The sequence below is a fragment of the Balaenoptera borealis genome, assembly GCF_965194805.1.
Source record: "Balaenoptera borealis genome assembly, chromosome: 2".
NCBI classification, from domain to species: domain Eukaryota; kingdom Metazoa; phylum Chordata; class Mammalia; order Artiodactyla; family Balaenopteridae; genus Balaenoptera; species Balaenoptera borealis.
This window is the reverse complement of record NC_138867.1, coordinates 103837561-103855153: the sequence shown is the minus strand read 5'-3', so window position 1 is coordinate 103855153 and position 17593 is coordinate 103837561. Positions and strand designations below refer to the sequence as shown.

At 35.7% G+C, this 17593-nt stretch overlaps 1 protein-coding gene across 1 annotated transcript in view; it reads right to left on the bottom strand.

Moving 5' to 3' along the window:
• Window positions 1-17593, bottom strand: part of CSNK1G3 (casein kinase 1 gamma 3) — a 578377-nt gene that overhangs the window by 437392 nt on the left and 123392 nt on the right. Inside the window, exons 12-14 of the mRNA XM_082380715.1 lie at window positions 14179-14285; window positions 13624-13647; window positions 230-3615 (exon numbers count right to left, since the gene is read on the bottom strand). Of these exons, the coding sequence (XP_082236841.1) occupies window positions 3561-3615; window positions 13624-13647; window positions 14179-14285 (186 nt within the window). The 3' untranslated portion in view covers window positions 230-3560. The remainder of the gene's footprint in view (window positions 1-229; window positions 3616-13623; window positions 13648-14178; window positions 14286-17593) is intronic.

The following is a 17593-nucleotide window of genomic DNA, read 5'->3' as shown; positions in this document are numbered from 1 at the left end:
AACTCTACTAATCCAATTCTATCACAAAAACCTTTAAACAAAAGCACATCAAATAGGGTACTTATGACCTCTGTTTTTACCTGAGTCCAAAACATTTTTCAAATGTATTCATTCACTATATTAGTGATTTCCAATAATATATTCACATTAATAAAAGTCTCAGTAATAACAATGTTTTCTAATTTAAAACAATTAAGTTTGCCTTTATACTCTATTTTGTTTTTCTCACCATGACTGCAGATATCTAGATTGCCTGCGCAGAATCCATTCACTCTCCTTCTGATAACAATATCATTTCCTTTTGGGGAACACCCTTCTACCTTATTTCTCAGTTCAGTGTGTCCTCTGAAGATGGGAGAACAACATTCCCTGGGTCACGGTAGTTGGCTCGAGGGTGGGCATGTGAACCAATGAAGGAGTAAATGTCAGTCTTAGGATTTTGTTGGAACTGTTGAGAGAAACTGTCCTTTGTTTTGGCTGAGATTATGGCAGAAGTCTGAAGCTGCTGGGTGGTCACTTTACCATCACACATGAAGAATCTCCCTGACAATGAAAACAGCAGGGTAGGAAGCAAAACAGAGATAAAGAGAAAAACAGACTCCTGAACTTTGCACCAGGATCAAGCATGCCTGAAGCTACTCCTATCACTGGACTTTTCAGTTAAATGTAATAATGTGCATGCCTATTGCTGAAGCCATGTTAGGTTTCTGTCACTTGCAAAAGCAAAGGGTGCTAATGCAACTATAGTCATTCAGATTGAACTCTAATCTTATGTCAGATACTTCTAGACAGGGCCTTTTAACCCATGCTTAACCTGTTATGTTTCATCTCTAGATCTTATTGTTTCTGAATGGTGGTGCTTAATGGACACACATGGGCTTAGTGTGTGCTGCTTTGACTTATCTTACCTTTGGCATCTTTCAGTAAACAGAGCACCATTTTGTAAAACCCATTAAAGCACCTAGCACAATGATGAACTGTGAGATACTGTCACAGATATACGCTCTTCATCTGGAATGATATTAAAGTCATTCACTTAAAATTGGATTTAATAATATTTCATTTCTGTGAACATCATAATATGACTTCATTTTTGAAATTAGTAAATTAAATAAACTGAATTTTTAAAATTCCTATCTTCAATTAGTGAGTGGCATTATTTTACCCATATTAGAGGAAAGGGGAAAGAGCAAGTTTAAAAAAACTACCTTTATTTTTTATTTCTTTTTCAGTTACATACTTTTAAACAGGGATGTGTTTCATTATTCAGACATTCAGGCAATGTTGACTTCATTAGTGTTGACAGAAAAGAAGCATAAAAATGCAAAACATTGTTGGCTTAACCTGAACATACCTGCATTACCTATTATTGACCAGTTTGTGTTGCCAAAAGACTTATTCCTTGGCATTAAAATGGAGCACTTAAAAATATTGCTAAAAAGCAAATGTCTACACACTGGTCTTTGCAGCAAATAAGGGTATTTATAGTTTTAAAATATTTTAAGTCCATAATTGGATTAATATACACACCTTCTTATGTATAAGGAGTTCAGATCATATAAACACTGTACAGTCCAAAAACCCTACTGAGAATAAAACTAAACAGGCTTATGATAAGAAATACAGATATCGCATGTATTTACAAATATCATAGACACACAAATTTGGTCAAATACTGTAAAGAAAGAAGTGGTTTCACATTATAATGGCCAAAACATCCATCTACCCTGCTCAAAGCAAACAAAAATAAAAACTCAGTATGTAACTCCTGTAGTTTTAAGACATCATGACAGTATACAAATAGATAAAATGGAAACGGTTGACCAAATTATACAAGTGTTTTCTAGGCTGAGTGTAGGTCTTTAAAATCAAGAACTTATAAAGATCATTCATAGGATTCAGAGCAACAATGATAATGTCCTGATTTGCGGTATTCATATGGGTGCCTAATTCATCAAAAACAATGCATTGAACTTTTGGCTAATAAGAAAAATAAATTACAAAGTACAGTTAAATTCCTGTAAATGCAATAATGAAGTCAAAAATGTAGATTTATTTACTTTAATTACATATTTTAAATGTTACCTTGAGACAATAAAAATAAATAAGCATGCCCGGAGGCACACACTTAAAGACAAAAAGAAGGGGCTGAATGGAAGGAGTAAGCAACAAGTTCATAAATGAAAGGTGAATGTGAGATTTGAACAACATAATTATCTTTCTAGCCAGTGTTTTTGTCTTAACTCTCCTTGCAAATTCTGGCTAGTAGAATGTGACAAATGTATACCTGTGTCTTCATGGCTTAAAACAAAGCATACTTGAAAAGTGGAATGGGTTTCCTTTTTTTACAGAACCACTACTTTGTTCATATGCAGGCACTTCAAAAGACTATGGGGACAAAGCACCTGACCCATCCTCTCCAAAATAGTTTTCAATCATCAAAATTATGCTAAAAAGTAGGAAAATTCCAGAGAACCAGCAAAGTTGAATACAAGAGACTAATGTGCACAGAGGGCAATAGAGTGACCCCGTTTTTATTGCTGAGGGTCTTTTTTTAAAATCAAAGGGCAAATAATTAATAAACAGACACCATTGTGTGGCACATCCAAAGTTTTCTGCTTAAGGAGAATGTAATCGTTCAGCAGCAGGTTTCAGTGGGATCTCCTTAGACTTCAGCCTCATATGATGCGGTGAGATTCACATTTATTCCTTCTCCTTAGTGTATTTTTCAAAAAACTCCAACATATCTCATTTCTCAAAGTATTCATTTCTTGCTGTCTAACATACATTATTAACTGGAAGCATAAAGTTACATTATACAAATATTTTGCATTTTTAAAAAATAAGCGCTTTTGCCACTTCGGCAACACTGTACTTCACATAGTGGTGCAACAAAAGCAGAGCTCATATTTACCACACTACTTGTGATTCATTTTACCACTACCATCTACCAAACCCATAGAGCTTTTTCCTCAGTACCTCTGGGCAGTAACTGTACCATGATTTCACAGAGAGAATGTTAATATGACTCATGAATAGCAGTACCGTCAGTAACAGTGAAATCAATGCAGATGTCACACAGATAATGATCTTCTCAAGGGATAACTTCTTTTAAATATTTGGGCAACTCTGTTTTCTCTGTTGCATTATCCACTGGGGAGAAAATTCCTCTTTGATTATTCTCTTACAGAAGTTATAAAAACCAGATTAGGTATATAACTGGTTGACATTTAAGATACTGTACTGCTTTCTACAACAGGAGGAGAGCTTCTGAAAAATGTTCTACAGAACGGTAATTCATCAATACCACCTCATTGGTCCATTCCATTCAATGATGGGCAAAGCACTCATGTTTTGACAAAACTTTAAAGCTTCCATAAAAGTTAAATTAGAAAAAAATACGAATGTAAGACAACCACAAAATGAAGTATGAAAGTATGACATTTTTGTTTCTAACAGTGAGTCCTTGAAAATATATGTGGTCACTACGGAGATGATTTTAATCACAAGACAGCAGATGAACACGTAAGTAACTCCCCATGATCTGTCTGTGTCCAGAGTCATTTGTGGCGCTGTATGGTTTTCCTTTTCCTTCGTTTGAAAAAACAGCAGCACCTGCAGATGGAGGGAAATACTCCTTTTATTATAAAAATACTAAAATGTTTCAAAGTAAGGCTGAATCTATCATATTAACTTAAATGTCATAGAAAGTCACGGGCTAGTGCAACATAAACAGTGAACATACTAATGAAGCATATATATTAGTGAAACGATGGCAGAGTTGTTACTATCATTTCATCAGTGTGCCTTTTTAGAATAGCAAGACATTCTATGCAACATTAAAAGGAGCCACTAAACTGAAAAGGCTCTGCACGAAGACTAACTAAAAAGCCATAAAGTTCTGAACCCCAACTGACCCATCACATTCTATTTTAGATACTAATTTCTGGCAATGGCATGCTGTTATATAAAGTACATCTTATGTATTCTTTCCCTTTTTTCCTGGTATTCATATATGATTGTTGAAGCCATTGTTAGAAAAGCAATAATGAGCCTAATTTGGGGATTTTATTTTCACTAAGAATTAGTTTAGATTCCAAAACTAAAAAGATAAATCCCCAAAACACTCTTCAACAAACATTTTCCATCATATTTACGAAGTGGAAGAGAGAAAATACATTAAAGAGAATAAGAATGCTAAGATTGGCACTTTTAATTCTTTAGAGGTTAAAGAAGGTCAAGCTGATCATAAGTTATTTTAATTAAGGTAAAAATATGCTTAACATTTAAAATAGCATAATCAAGATGATTCAGTTTTGCAATTGAAAACTGATTCAGTTTTTGTAGTCTATTTATGAAATATCTGGTTTTTACTCCTAGGCGGAAAAAACATAGACATGATCCCTGAGAGAACTAGTTTTTCTCACAGTAAATTCTCCTAGTCATGAGAAAATGCAACACATGTAGAGCAATGCTGAGGTTGGTAGGAACTGAAAGTTAAATGAGAATCACTGATCAGCAACTAACAAAACAAATACACACACATGTATATATATTCTAAAAGTCTAGCATTCCTTCAAATAAAGGTCTGGCCATTTTCCCCTTCCATACCTAAAAGAAAGTCAATCTATCAGAATATCAAGATGACAGGTACCACATATAGAGAGGCTCCTTTTTTTTTCCCACTGAAGTCCTTACAAAGACGTTCCTTTAATTCTTACCAGCCCACCTTCATAAAACAATATTAACTCAACATTTTCAAGCTAAGCGTAAAATAAAAGAGACCATGTAGCTTCAGGTGTCCTATCCAGCAAAAGATCATGGAAGATGAAATAAAGGCTAGATATCGTTATTTCTGTGAAATAAATGTAAACAAAAATCCACACTGTCCACTTAAATTACATACTCTCTCCACTCACATTATCTTTAGTCAAAAATAATTTCAGACCATTTATTGTGATTTATGCCATAATTATGAAATCACTATGGGGCATTCAAAACCAAATTACACAATTGCATTTTTAAATTGCATTCAAGTAGTACATAATGACTAGACCATGGAATGTGAATAATTCAAAATTGTATATATCAGCTGATAAAGATTCAACTAGAAATATGTGCCATTATCAATCCTGATGGGTTTTACTCTTACTGAGGTAACTACCAGAAAGAATGGAAATAAATTACCCAATCAAGGGCCTTAAAAAGAGACACCACTGTAAAAGAAGACTCTAGGCACAATACATTTTTCCTAGACTTAGAGAAGTAAGTCAAATTTTTCTAACTGTTAGGTACCTAATACTTTCTCAAATCTGTTATATATATTTTCTAAAATAAAAAAGCAAAACAAAAAACTACTAGGAGATAAAAATCATTATTCTAAAAAGAACCTTTCAATTAAAAACTTAGAAAAGAGTTAGAAAATGTCCATATTGTAAAAAAAAAAAATTAAAAAATTGGTATTTAAAAGAAAGACCAAATAATTAGAATATTAAATTTAAGAATATGGTCATATATCAATGGAAATTTGTTTAATATAAAGTTTTATTAACAATGTTCACTGTTCCTAAATAATGTCATTTGTCTTTTCAAATTCCTAAGTATATTCTTTTAAAAAGTTTTCTACTAAAAAAGTATTGTAAGGTATACATAAGCCTTTTGGAATGGGGAATTGAATATAATAGATGTTTTGATGAACAAGTTCAAATCTCAGCTTTACCACACTTGAATTAGTACTTCACCTTGTCTGATTTATTTTTTACCATTAATCTGCTTTCAGTTCTGAGAGTTGAGTGCTTCCTATTTCCTAGGTAATCTTTCCTTCCATTGCGTAAGTATTGTTGAACACAGAAAACTACTCCAAGCATTTATTTAAGATTAAATAAGATCTTCAAATGCATTATAATTGTAGAGACCTTTTAAAATCAAAAGCAATCTAAAACAGACATCTATTTTTTAGAAATAAATCCCACTGAATAGAGTACACCCTTGAAATAGATTTGCCATTTGCCTAAGTAGAGCTGGCATGCTATTAAACTGACTACCACTAGAGGACAGCATTACTTTATGCGATATGAATGCATCCAAGTACAGAGAACAGAGATGCTCTCAAAATATGATATACTCACAGCAGTTAAGAAGGAAATTGACATTAACCTTGCGGCTGACTTCTTAATAGTCATTATCAAAACAGCTGATTTATAGTCTTAGTGATTAATGAATTAGGTCTCATCTCAATTGCCCTGAGCACTGAGTCTAAAACACTGTTTCTCGCATATGGCCACTCTGACACACGACTGTGTTATTTTCCTCAGTACATAGTACTAATCTGAATTTATTTTATTTATTTACTTACTATCTATCTCCACATAGAATGTAAGTTTCCTAAGGTCTTGCTCACAGATACATCCCACAAATGGGCACAAAGTTGGTACTCATTTAATACCTATTGAATTAATGAATGATTTGCCTCATAAATGCAACTAACTTCTAGAGTAAGAACCTGGTCAAAACTCTAAAGCATGTTCTAAAGCTAAAGTTCTTACCCTTGGGCCACAGACCCTAGTGAAACCTTACAAAATACAGATTTTAGTGCCCGTGGAAGCTTTTCTGGAGAGAGATGATTTGCACCAAATTATTAAAGGACTCTGAATTGCAAGGAGCACTGCTTTCTATATCCAACTGCCAGGTCACCCTTCTGAGTCTCCATTTCAATGAGGCCTCGTCCTGGATGCAATAAGCTGACCCCTGGAGATACTGAGTGGACACCATGTCATCAGTTCACACGAGAGCAGGCAAATGCATAAAAAGAAACCATGTAATTTTAACTTGGTACAGTTGGGGGGCGGGTGGTATTGGAAACAATAACTGCAAATAACAGCAGAGATTCCGGGAATCAGCACATACAGAAGTTTTCACAGATGACGTGAGCAAGTTATTTTATCAATAAATTCAATTATCTGGTCTTAGAAAATAACTCACACCTTTACAATTTTCAAGGATATTTTCTCTCCTTGCTGCTCAGTGGCTACATTTTCTTATCCACTAGTTCATACCTCATGTGGGGTCTCCTCAGATCTAGGCTATTGACAACTACCTTGGGGAAAGAATAAGCTGACCAGACATTTAAATCATGTTCTTGTCAATGATTCTCTTTTTCTTGGCTCTTTCTTGATTATTCCTTGTGTGGTTCCAGTGAGCCAGTAGGCCCTCACAAGTCAGGTTCATGCTTCTGACCTGATCATTTGGTGGCTAGCCTAGAAGCTTTGAAGCCACATCTCTAGTCTTAAATCCTTTGGGAATAAATGTTAAGTTCTGCTTCTGATGAACATTAAGGCTGTTGCTTGAAATACTGTTTAGGTAGGAAATAAGAAATCATAATGGGTCAATGTCCTAAACTCTGTAGAAAACATAGATGATAATAGCCAAGGTTTTCCTATTGACATCACACCACCATTTCCCGTTATTGATTGCCCTTTTCTTCTTGGAGAATATGGCTTGTCTTCCTGGATTTATGTCATATACTTTCTTCTCAAAAGTCTACCCAGAAACTGAAGCATGTTCCTCTGTCTGGATCTGAAGTTCTTTTTTTTTTTTTAATTTAAAATAAAGTTTTTTCTTGATTTTACATTTTTTTTTAAACATTTTTACTGCAGTATAATTACTTTCCAATGATGTGTTAGTGTCTGCTTTATAACAAAGTGAATCAACTATACATATACATATATCCCCATATCTCCTTCCTCTTGCGTCTCCCTCCCACCCTCCCTATCCCACCCCTCTAGGTGGTCACAAAGCACCAAAGCTGATCTCCCTGCTTCCCACTAGCTATCTATTTTACATTTGGTAGTATATATAAGTCCATGCCACTCTCTCACTTTGTCCCAGCTTACCCTTCCCCCTTCCCGTGTCCTCAAGTTCATTCTCCCACTCTCTACGTCTGCGTCTTTATTCCTGCCCTGCCCCTAGATTCTTCAGAACCATTTTCTTTTTTTAAGATTCCATATATATGTGTTAGCATATGGTATTTGTTTTTCTCTTTCTGACTTACTTCACTCTGTATGACAGTCTCTAGGTCCCTCCACCTCACTACAAATAACTCAGTTTCGTTCCTTTTTATGGCTGAGTAATATTCCATTGTATATATGTGCCACATCTTCTTTATCCATGCATCTGTCGATGGACACTTAGGTTGCTTCCATGTCCTGGCTATTGTAAATAGAGCTGCAATGAACATTGTGGTACATGACTGTTTTTGAATTATGGTTTTCTCAGGGTATATGCCCAGTAGTGGGATTGCTGGGTTGTATGGTAGTTCTATTTATAGTTTTTTAAGGAACCTCCATACTGTTCTCCATAGTGGCTGTATCCATTCACATTCCCACTAACAGTGCAATAGGGTTCCCTTTTCTCCACACCCTCTCCAGCATTTATTGTTTGTAGATTTTTTGATGATGGCCATTCTGACCGGTGTGAGATGATATCTCATTGTAGTTTTGATTTGCATTTCTCTAATGATTAGTGATGTTGAGCATCGTTTCATGTGTTTGTTGGCAATTGGTATATCTTCTTGGAGAAATGTCTATTTAGATTTTCTGCCCGTTTTTGGATTGGGTTGTTTGTTATTTTGATGTTGAGCTGCATGAGCTGCTTGTAAATTTTGGAGATTAATCCTTTGTCAGTTGCTTCATTTGCAAATATTTTCTCCCATTCTGAGGGTTGTCTTTTCGTCTTGTTTATGGTTTCCTTTGCTGTGCAAAAGCTTTTAAGTTTCATTAGGTCCCATTTTTTAATTTTTGTTTTTATTTCCATTTCTTTAGGAGGTGGGTCAAAAAGGATCTTGCTGTGATTTATGTCATAGGGTGTTCTGCCTATGTTTTCCTCTAAGAGTTTGATAGTGTCTGGCCTTACATTTAGGTCTTTAATCCATTTTGAGTTTATTTTTGTGTATGGTGTTAGGGAGTGTTCTAATTTCATTGTTTTACATGTAGCTGTCCAGTTTTCCCAGCACCACTTATTGAAGAGGCTGTCTTTTTCTCCATTGTACATCCTTGCCTCCTTTATCAAAAATAAGGTGACCATATGTGTGTGGGTTTATTGGATCTGAAGTTCTTATCTGTCCCTACAATGACTCACTGGCTCATCTGCCGGTTGAGGGACTGTTGGTACCTGCCAGACCCCACCCACTTAGGACTCCAGAACCTAGCCTCTCCTCGTCTGGTTGATGAGTATACAGAAAATATCTTTCATGACATCTAAACTTTAGTTCATTGACAAAGGATTTTTCCCCTGAAAACTTATACTTGAAATGTAATTTCATTTCTCTAGGTCTCTCGATTATAAAAATGAGAAACTGTTTGGTTAGGCAAGTAAGTTTAGATCAGAGAGCAAGACCACATAACTACTCTAACTAAGAACCTGCAGACCCATCCTCACCTTCAATTTCTTCCTCTCCATCCACGTGCAATTAGTTCCTCAAGTCTGAAATGACTTTTAAAATCTCCCCACCCTCTCATGCTGGCTTAGTTCATAACTTCTTGCCTCCACCATTAAGAGCCTTTTAACTAACTTCTAGCCTAAGACCCTCCTCTCTCCAATCTGCCATCCAAACTTCCCCCATCATAATATGGCCATGCCCTTTTCCTCTTAAATCTCAGCAATGGTTCTTCACTGTCTGAGGCATTAAGTCCACACAGCTTCTAAAATTTGGTTCCAACCTATTTCTATTCTCCTCTCAGTCTCATCCTCCATCAGCCTTCCTTACCAGGCAGCCTGTACTTTAGGAGGAAGGAAGGAAAGGAGGGAGGAAGGGAGGGAGGGAAAGAGGGAATGGAGATTTTCTGCAATCTGAGGAACCCCAGGAAGCAACATAAGTCTCAAACTGCTGCTGAATTAATTTTCTTAAAATTCAATCTGATTATACCATTTCTTGGCTTAAAACCCACAGCATGCTTTCTTGTGCTAAGAAAGATAGTGTCCAATTTATTTATATTTTACCTTGCTACTAAAGGCCCTTGAAGATTGGGCACTTAGCCTATCTCAGTTCCCAATATATTCACACTCTCTATGTGCACAGGTTACTACTCAAACTAACCCATTCTTTCCTTCCTCCACATTGTTGCTCAACCTCTTCTTCTCTCTGACCCCCATTCCCTTGCCAAATCATACTCATCTTTGAGAACTAGTGCAAATGTATCCTTACCCACAAAGACTTCCTGATCTTCAGCTAGCAGTGCATACTCCAGTCTCTAAACTCCATACTGCTAATCCTATAATACCTTGCTTTAGACCAGTGATTCTCAATCCTGGTTGCTCCTTAGAATCGGCTTAAAGGCATTTAAAAAATACTGGTAACCAGACTCTACAACTCAGAAAGTACAGCTTAAGTACTGGTATATTTTTAAAACTCCCCAGATGATTGTGATATGAAGCCAGGGTGAGAACCACTATGTAAAATTCACTGGTGTACGTACTATCTTCTCTAATGGAACAAAAGGGCCCTGACTTATCTTCATAATCATATTACCAAACACACAATAACTGTTCAGTAAATGATGGAAAGGGGGAAAAACAGAGAAACAGAGAAACAAAGGAAAAAAGATGACTTCACAGTACTTAAAAACTCAATAACTAAACTTAAAAGAAGCCTTGTTCTCCTAAATTCCTGGAAGAAATGATGAGGGTGCTATCATTTGTATCACCTGCCTTAAAAAAAAATTTCTCCGCTACAGTAAAAAAAGGTAAGGCAAAATCTCATTACTAATGAAGGAGCCACTTTATCTTGGGGGAAGAGACTATTTTCCATCACTTGGAAATCATACATTTACCCCATGAGGTACTATTCTAGGAAACATGAGACTCTAAAATATCCGTTGTAGAATACATTCTAGTAATGAGATGGGGTGAGAGGGATCTCTGCCAGTCAGAGGTAAGAAGAAAAGAAGGAAGTAGGAAACAAATTCTGAAAAAGAATTCTAAGCAGGTCTCTAGCTACCCATAAAATGGTGGAAGAGAGAAGAGAAGCATTAGACACAATTTAGAAAAAGAAATCACGCTCACATTTCTTAATCACAGACGAAGAGGATACAAGGAATGCAATAATAAGCCTGTAGGAATGTCAGAATAACCCTGATTAAAGACAAGACAAAATGCTGTGTGTTTTAAAGGAGTTATTAACTAGTGAAGAGTTGGGGAAGATCTGAGGATCTCTGTAGCCCATCTGGAATAAAGCTTCCCTGAAATCATGGATTGCTATCCATTTTTCTAAATAACTGCTTTTTTCAGATATAATTCACACATCATTAAATTCACCTTTTTAAAGTGTATAATTCAGTGGTTTTTAATGTATTCAAAGAGTTTTGCAGCCCTCACCGCTACTTAACTTCAGAACATTTTCTTCACTCCATAAAGAAACCATATAACCTATCAGCAGTCACTCCCATCTTCCTCAAAGCTGCCCTAGGCAATCACTGTCTATTTTCTGTCGCTATATATTTGCTTATTCTGGATATTTAATGTAAATGGATCATATAATACGTGGCTTTTTATGTCTGGCTTGTGTCACTTAGCATCGTGTTTTCAATTTCATTTTTTATATTGTTAACTGATAGTCCATTGTATGGATAGACTACATTATGTAGTCAATTATTTAGTAATAATTTGTTGAGGTCTTGGGGATCTTAAGATAAAAAAGACCTTGTTTTTAAGAAATCCAAGAAGTTTCAAGAAGTGGGAGATAGATAAAGAGAATAACATATCAATGGCAGACTTAAGGAACTGACGGAACATAGACTTCAGAATGGAAAATGAGGCTGGGAAAGACAGGCAGGAGCCAGACCATGAAAGGCATGAAGGGTGCCTTGCCAAGTGATCTAGACTTGACACTCTATGCAAAAGAGAACCTCACTTCAGGAAGAGTCTTCCCACCATTTTCCTTTTTCTCATCTTCCAACACCTACAGATAAAAACCCAAACCATAAATATACACACTCACGCCCATCTCAGCTAAATAAATTACTACTCATTCTTCAAAGCCCCCTCCAAAAAGCATTCTCTGATCATCTTGTCAGTAAACACTCTTTTTCTTTACAAGCTCTAACGGATTTTTCATACCTTTTTCATAGTATTTATCATACATTGATAAATGCTAATACAACTGCAATCACCCCCACTGGAGTATGATCTACTTAAGGGCAAGGATACTATCAGATATTTCTGAAATCCAAGCAGTGTAACTGTTGAATGAATACATGGAAAAATGTAATAGATTTGGTGGAAAGCAGGTCTCTCGGAGGATGCGAACACAGAAGAGCCAGTTTCAGTGAAGAGTGGTGTGGAGGTAAAAACACAGAATACTGACGGAAGAGGCACAAGCCTGGGAAGAGCACAGATGAGAGGTCACTGGCAGCCGGAAGCGGAGAAACAGATAGGGGTGATAATGACAACTGAGCACCTGCCATGTGCCAGACAAAATACCTGTGCTTTATCACATTTAATATTCTCAACAACCTATGAGGCAGATATTATTAGCCTCATTTTACAGGAAAAGAAACAAGCTTGAAGGAAACAAACAGTGGCAGAAGTAGGATTCTACAACCTATGTTTAATTGCAAAGGCCATGTGCATTCTTATCTGCCACATGCCACCCACCTTTATAACCGTGCTTAGGATTGCACAAGCACATATATACTGTTGCTTTTATTTTTGACGTAAAAATACAAAAGTATGTAGCTGACTAATTATATCCTGAAATCCACCAAACTAAGTCATACTGACTATGAATTAATTCCACAGTCAAACTGGTTAAAATGGACATTTGATCATTACTCTTTAAAAAGAAATATCCACAAAAGTTTCCTCATCTTGCAGCCAGCAAATGAGCATTTATGTAAGGTTCCCTTTGGATATGAGTAGATGAGTAAATGTTCCAAAATTTACTAATTTAAACACTTTCTTTATTCACTCCAAGGCTGACTCAAAATTTGTCCTGAAATTGAGAGAAGCATTTTAAACACAGCATTATGACTAAAGGCAAGGGCAGGAAAATAGTTTAAATTCAACATTATTGCAACAGATAAGAATATTATTTTTCATAATATCTGTAATTAGCAGGAACTATTTAGATGAGGATTTTTCATAACACTCTCTCACTATAGTTTATCATGAAATTTATCAATGTATACCATGTGTATTCAATGGCAATATAATTAGTAAGTGAAATACTGGTTTAGTGATACTATTGCTATGTGTATTTAACAATTACAAACAGGAAAAAAAGAAAGCTTAACTCAAAAACTTGCCTTTCTATTTAAAATAGCAAATAAAGCCTTGTGTTACAAAACAAATGCATAAGCGCAAGCAAGGTTGGTGTATCATCTACTCAATAAAAAAGTGCCCCCAAATCTATGTCACTTGAAGCAAAAAAGTTGCAGCAGGCAAAAGAGCTCCTCAATTATTTCTTGCTTTTCAGAGCTAATGTAAATGACATCAAATACTTTTGGACAACTTTTACCAATTATAATTTCTATGTTGAAAAGTTTGTTTTTAAAAAACACAAAATGGTGCTAAATCTTTGAAATAACAGTCAACGGAGCTATTTCTGCCTGCCTACACTTGAGAACTCACCACATGTTCAACACTTTCTGGCAGCTAAACACAAAAAAAATACAAGGAAAAAGAGAGAGAGAGAGAGAGAGAGATCATCAGAAACTGCCCACATTGAAATTATCACATTGTTTTTCACGCTTAATTTTTTTCCAAGCAGAATTATTATAATTTACTTTAACAAAAAAAAAAGTAACTTAAAACTAATACTAATACATGCAGCATACTACAAAATTAATAGTTATTTATTCTTATGTTTACAGAAAAAAATGAGCATCTATATAGTGTAGCAATAACTTTCATGCATCAACATTCCTAAAAATAAAAAGCTAAAAATATGCTGTTAACTCTAAATAAGAATTTGAGCATAGTTCTTAAATAACTATTTTTGTATTATTAAAACATCTACTGAAATAGCGCTATTTTAAACTTAGTGATTAAAATAAACATACCACTTGTTTTGCATGCATCTATTCCTTGAAAAAAATTTCCTTAAATAACTGTAATGACTATAAATCTCAAACATGCACAGTTTAAGAAAAAAAAGTTACTAGATCAGGCAAAACCAATACATACTTGGTTTCATCCATCACTTCTACTTCTGTAGGGGCTGTGATAGGTGCATTTGAACGTCCTGCAGTAGGGTCATCTGTGTTTAATTCTCCATTTGTAGAACTTACAACCTGCAAAAAAGAAAAAATACACATACACACACACAAAGTAATAGGTTATACAATGATAAAGTATTTAAATTAGAAAGTTAATATGAGGAACACAAAACAATTAGTATGCAGTTGTTCATAACTGAATATACTAATAGGTCTACATTTTATTAATGATAAGGTCACTCATTATTTGCTTTGCAACTTGCTTCCTTTTCATCTTGAAATCTGTCATTTGGTTTTTAAGGCTAATGCAATCAGTTCCCTCTTGTGTGCCAATATCTTTTGGTACCTTGCTACATCATGAATTACTTCCTTTGGAAACTTCAATATTGTTCCTTCCAATGGATCCTTCATTTCAATCTGTAATCATGCTCAGGTCTCACTCTCATGTTGCCCATTCATTCACCCAGTTGTTCAAGCTCCAAATCCAGAAGTTACCGTGATTCCACTCTGACTTAAACCATCAGCAGATCCTGTTAAATCCTCCCCTGACACACACCCCAAACCTAATTGGTCCTCCCCACTCTATGACTACCAGATCTGCAGTCCAGGCCACCATTATCTCTTGAGTGAAGAAGAGCAAAAACCTATTAACTGGTCTGCTTTTACCCGTGTCCACCTCCCATTAATGGATTGTCTACACAACAACCAAGGTGCTCCTTTTAAGATGTAAATTAGATAACACATAATTCTCTGCTTAAAGCTCTTCTAATGTCAACTTCCTGGTTTCATTTAAAATAAACATCCATACTCTTTACTCCAATTTACAAAGCCCCACAAGATCTGAATCCTGCCTACCTCTCTGATCTCATAACACTTTCCCTTTACTCACTAGCCTCCATCCAATGTCAAGGTTATTTCCACCTTAAGGCCTTGGCACTATCTATTCTCACTCCCTGGAATTCTCTTCTTGATTATTGTCTGTCTTCTTACCTTTCAGATTCTCAGAGAACATCTCTAAAACAGGACTTTTCCAACATACAATCTAGAACTTCCATGCAGACACACTCTTACATGTTATACTTCACTTTTAACTCTTTGTATAGCATTTATCCATGTTGATGTTTTTCTGATTGACTGATTGATGTGTTTCTTGATACCCACCCCCATCTCCATTAAAATTAAGCTCCGTAACAGCAAGAGCCTTGTGTTGTTCCCCAAGAGATCTCCCCACTCTATCTGGCACAGAATAGGCACTCAATAAATATTTGTTGAAATAAATGAATACATGCATGCATGTATGAAATCTTAAAGCAAGATAAAAACCATAACAAAACTCCCAAATTCTCTTGGTCCTACAAAGTCACCTTACTGTCTTATCTCTTGTTTTCCTCCAAACTTCTTGAAAACTATTGTCTTAATTTACCACTTCCATTTTTATAAAATTCTCCATTTATTCCTTAACTCCTCCCAATCTACACTCTGTCCCTATATCAGAACTCAAACAAGAGTTTATTTGAAGGTTGCCAACGATTCCTAGAAAATATGTTAATAGTCTTTGTTCAGTCTTCATTTGCCTGTACATCTCCCTATGACTTGGCACCAGCTAATAACTTTGGAGTAAGACGAATCTAGATTCAAAACCTAGTTCTACCACTTACCAGCTATGTGACCCTGGAAAGACATCTTACCTTGCTAAACCTCAGTGTTCTCAACTATGAAATTGGAAACAGAAGTATCCATTTAATAAGGTTGATATCAGGATGAAATGAGTATATAAAGTGCAGTGACTGGCATATAGTAAGAGTTCAACAAATGGTGGCCATCATTATTACTGTCAGTCTGACCTAAAGTGTGGCTTCAACTGTCATCTCTATGTAAAGGATTCCCTGAGCCTAACCACTCACCCACATGGCCAGTTAGCTAGACCAAGTTTGGCACCTCACTCAGTATTTCTAAAACCAAATTTATCATACTCCCTTTTAAATCTGTTACTTTCCCTATAGTTCCTATTTCTATTAAAGCCCTAGCTTCTTCCCAGACCTCCAGGCTCAAAATCTAAGAATCATTTTTGATGCTTTCTCTACCTGATCTCTTTATAATGTAACAAGGGCCTAAGCATCAGAGTTGACAGGTGACTACTAGACTTAAGACTTCCATTTACAGAAGCCCATATTTCTAAAACTTAAGTTCTAAGAGGCTACAACACGTCAGGCACTGCTCTAGGAACTTGGAATACCATAGTAAACAGAGAGACAAACATCTCTGCCCTTGTGGACTTAATAGTCTAGTTTGGAGAAATATGCTCTCTCTCCACCAACTCAAGAAAAATAACCAGAAATTAATCAATGTATCTAGATTAAGTCATGATTTATATATATCCTATATGGAACAAGTACATAGAAATGCATTTGTGCCTACAGCTGAAAATATAAAACTGCCTTGATCATCTTTAGAGGCAATCCAATGGAGGAATACTCCTATGTCTAAGTCGCCCTCTCTGCTTCTGTGGCACCTGCTTCCTCCTTTCTGTCATTCTATTGATCTCTGTGGCTCTGTGTCAATTTTTTTCTCTTAAAATTCTCCCTCTTTCTGAACACATTAAAAAATACTTATTTGTTCTAATTACTGAATATAATTGGGCTCTTTATTCTTAATTTTTAAAATGTCAGAGCCTCTGCAATGAACTGGAAAGGAATTAGAAAGCAGAATTCTTATCCTATACTTTTGTATTCTCCACCACCTTTAACTAGCAGAGTGCCTCGCATGTAGTGGATAATCGAAACAGTTCACTGAACAATTTCCATTGTTCTTTCCTTAACATAATTATTCAATGGGTTTCTTTTCCCACTTTTGTTCAATGGCCCTAAATAGGGGGAGGGAGACTTACAGGCAGCTCCCCAAAAGTGTCTTCCCCTACTTAAGCAGCACAAATGAGAATTTGAAACTCAAGTACTCTAAATTTCCAGCAACAGTAATTATATATGCATTATAATTATAAAATCTGATTTATGTCACTTCACACACAGTAATAAGTGACTTTAATAGTCTTTATTTTAGTGAAATGTTTCAAGTTTCATTCTTCCTGGCTGATCAGAACCAGATCAAAAGGAAGTAACATCTGACTTTATGAATTTTTTTAATGTAATTTTCCCTGGGCTTCCCAGACTCCCTAACCCTCTGAGTAAAGGCCAATATCCCAGGGTCAGAAGAGAAGCAATGTGGTGACGGAGTTCTGTGAAGCTGACCCACTTAAAAGTAGTGATGTGAGAATGTATCACAGCATTAAAATTGTTTCCACTTAAGAAAACTAGTGGTCTTTTTGCAAACAGATTTTAGAGGAAGAAACAAAGACATAATATTATAAATAATGTGTCAATATCTTC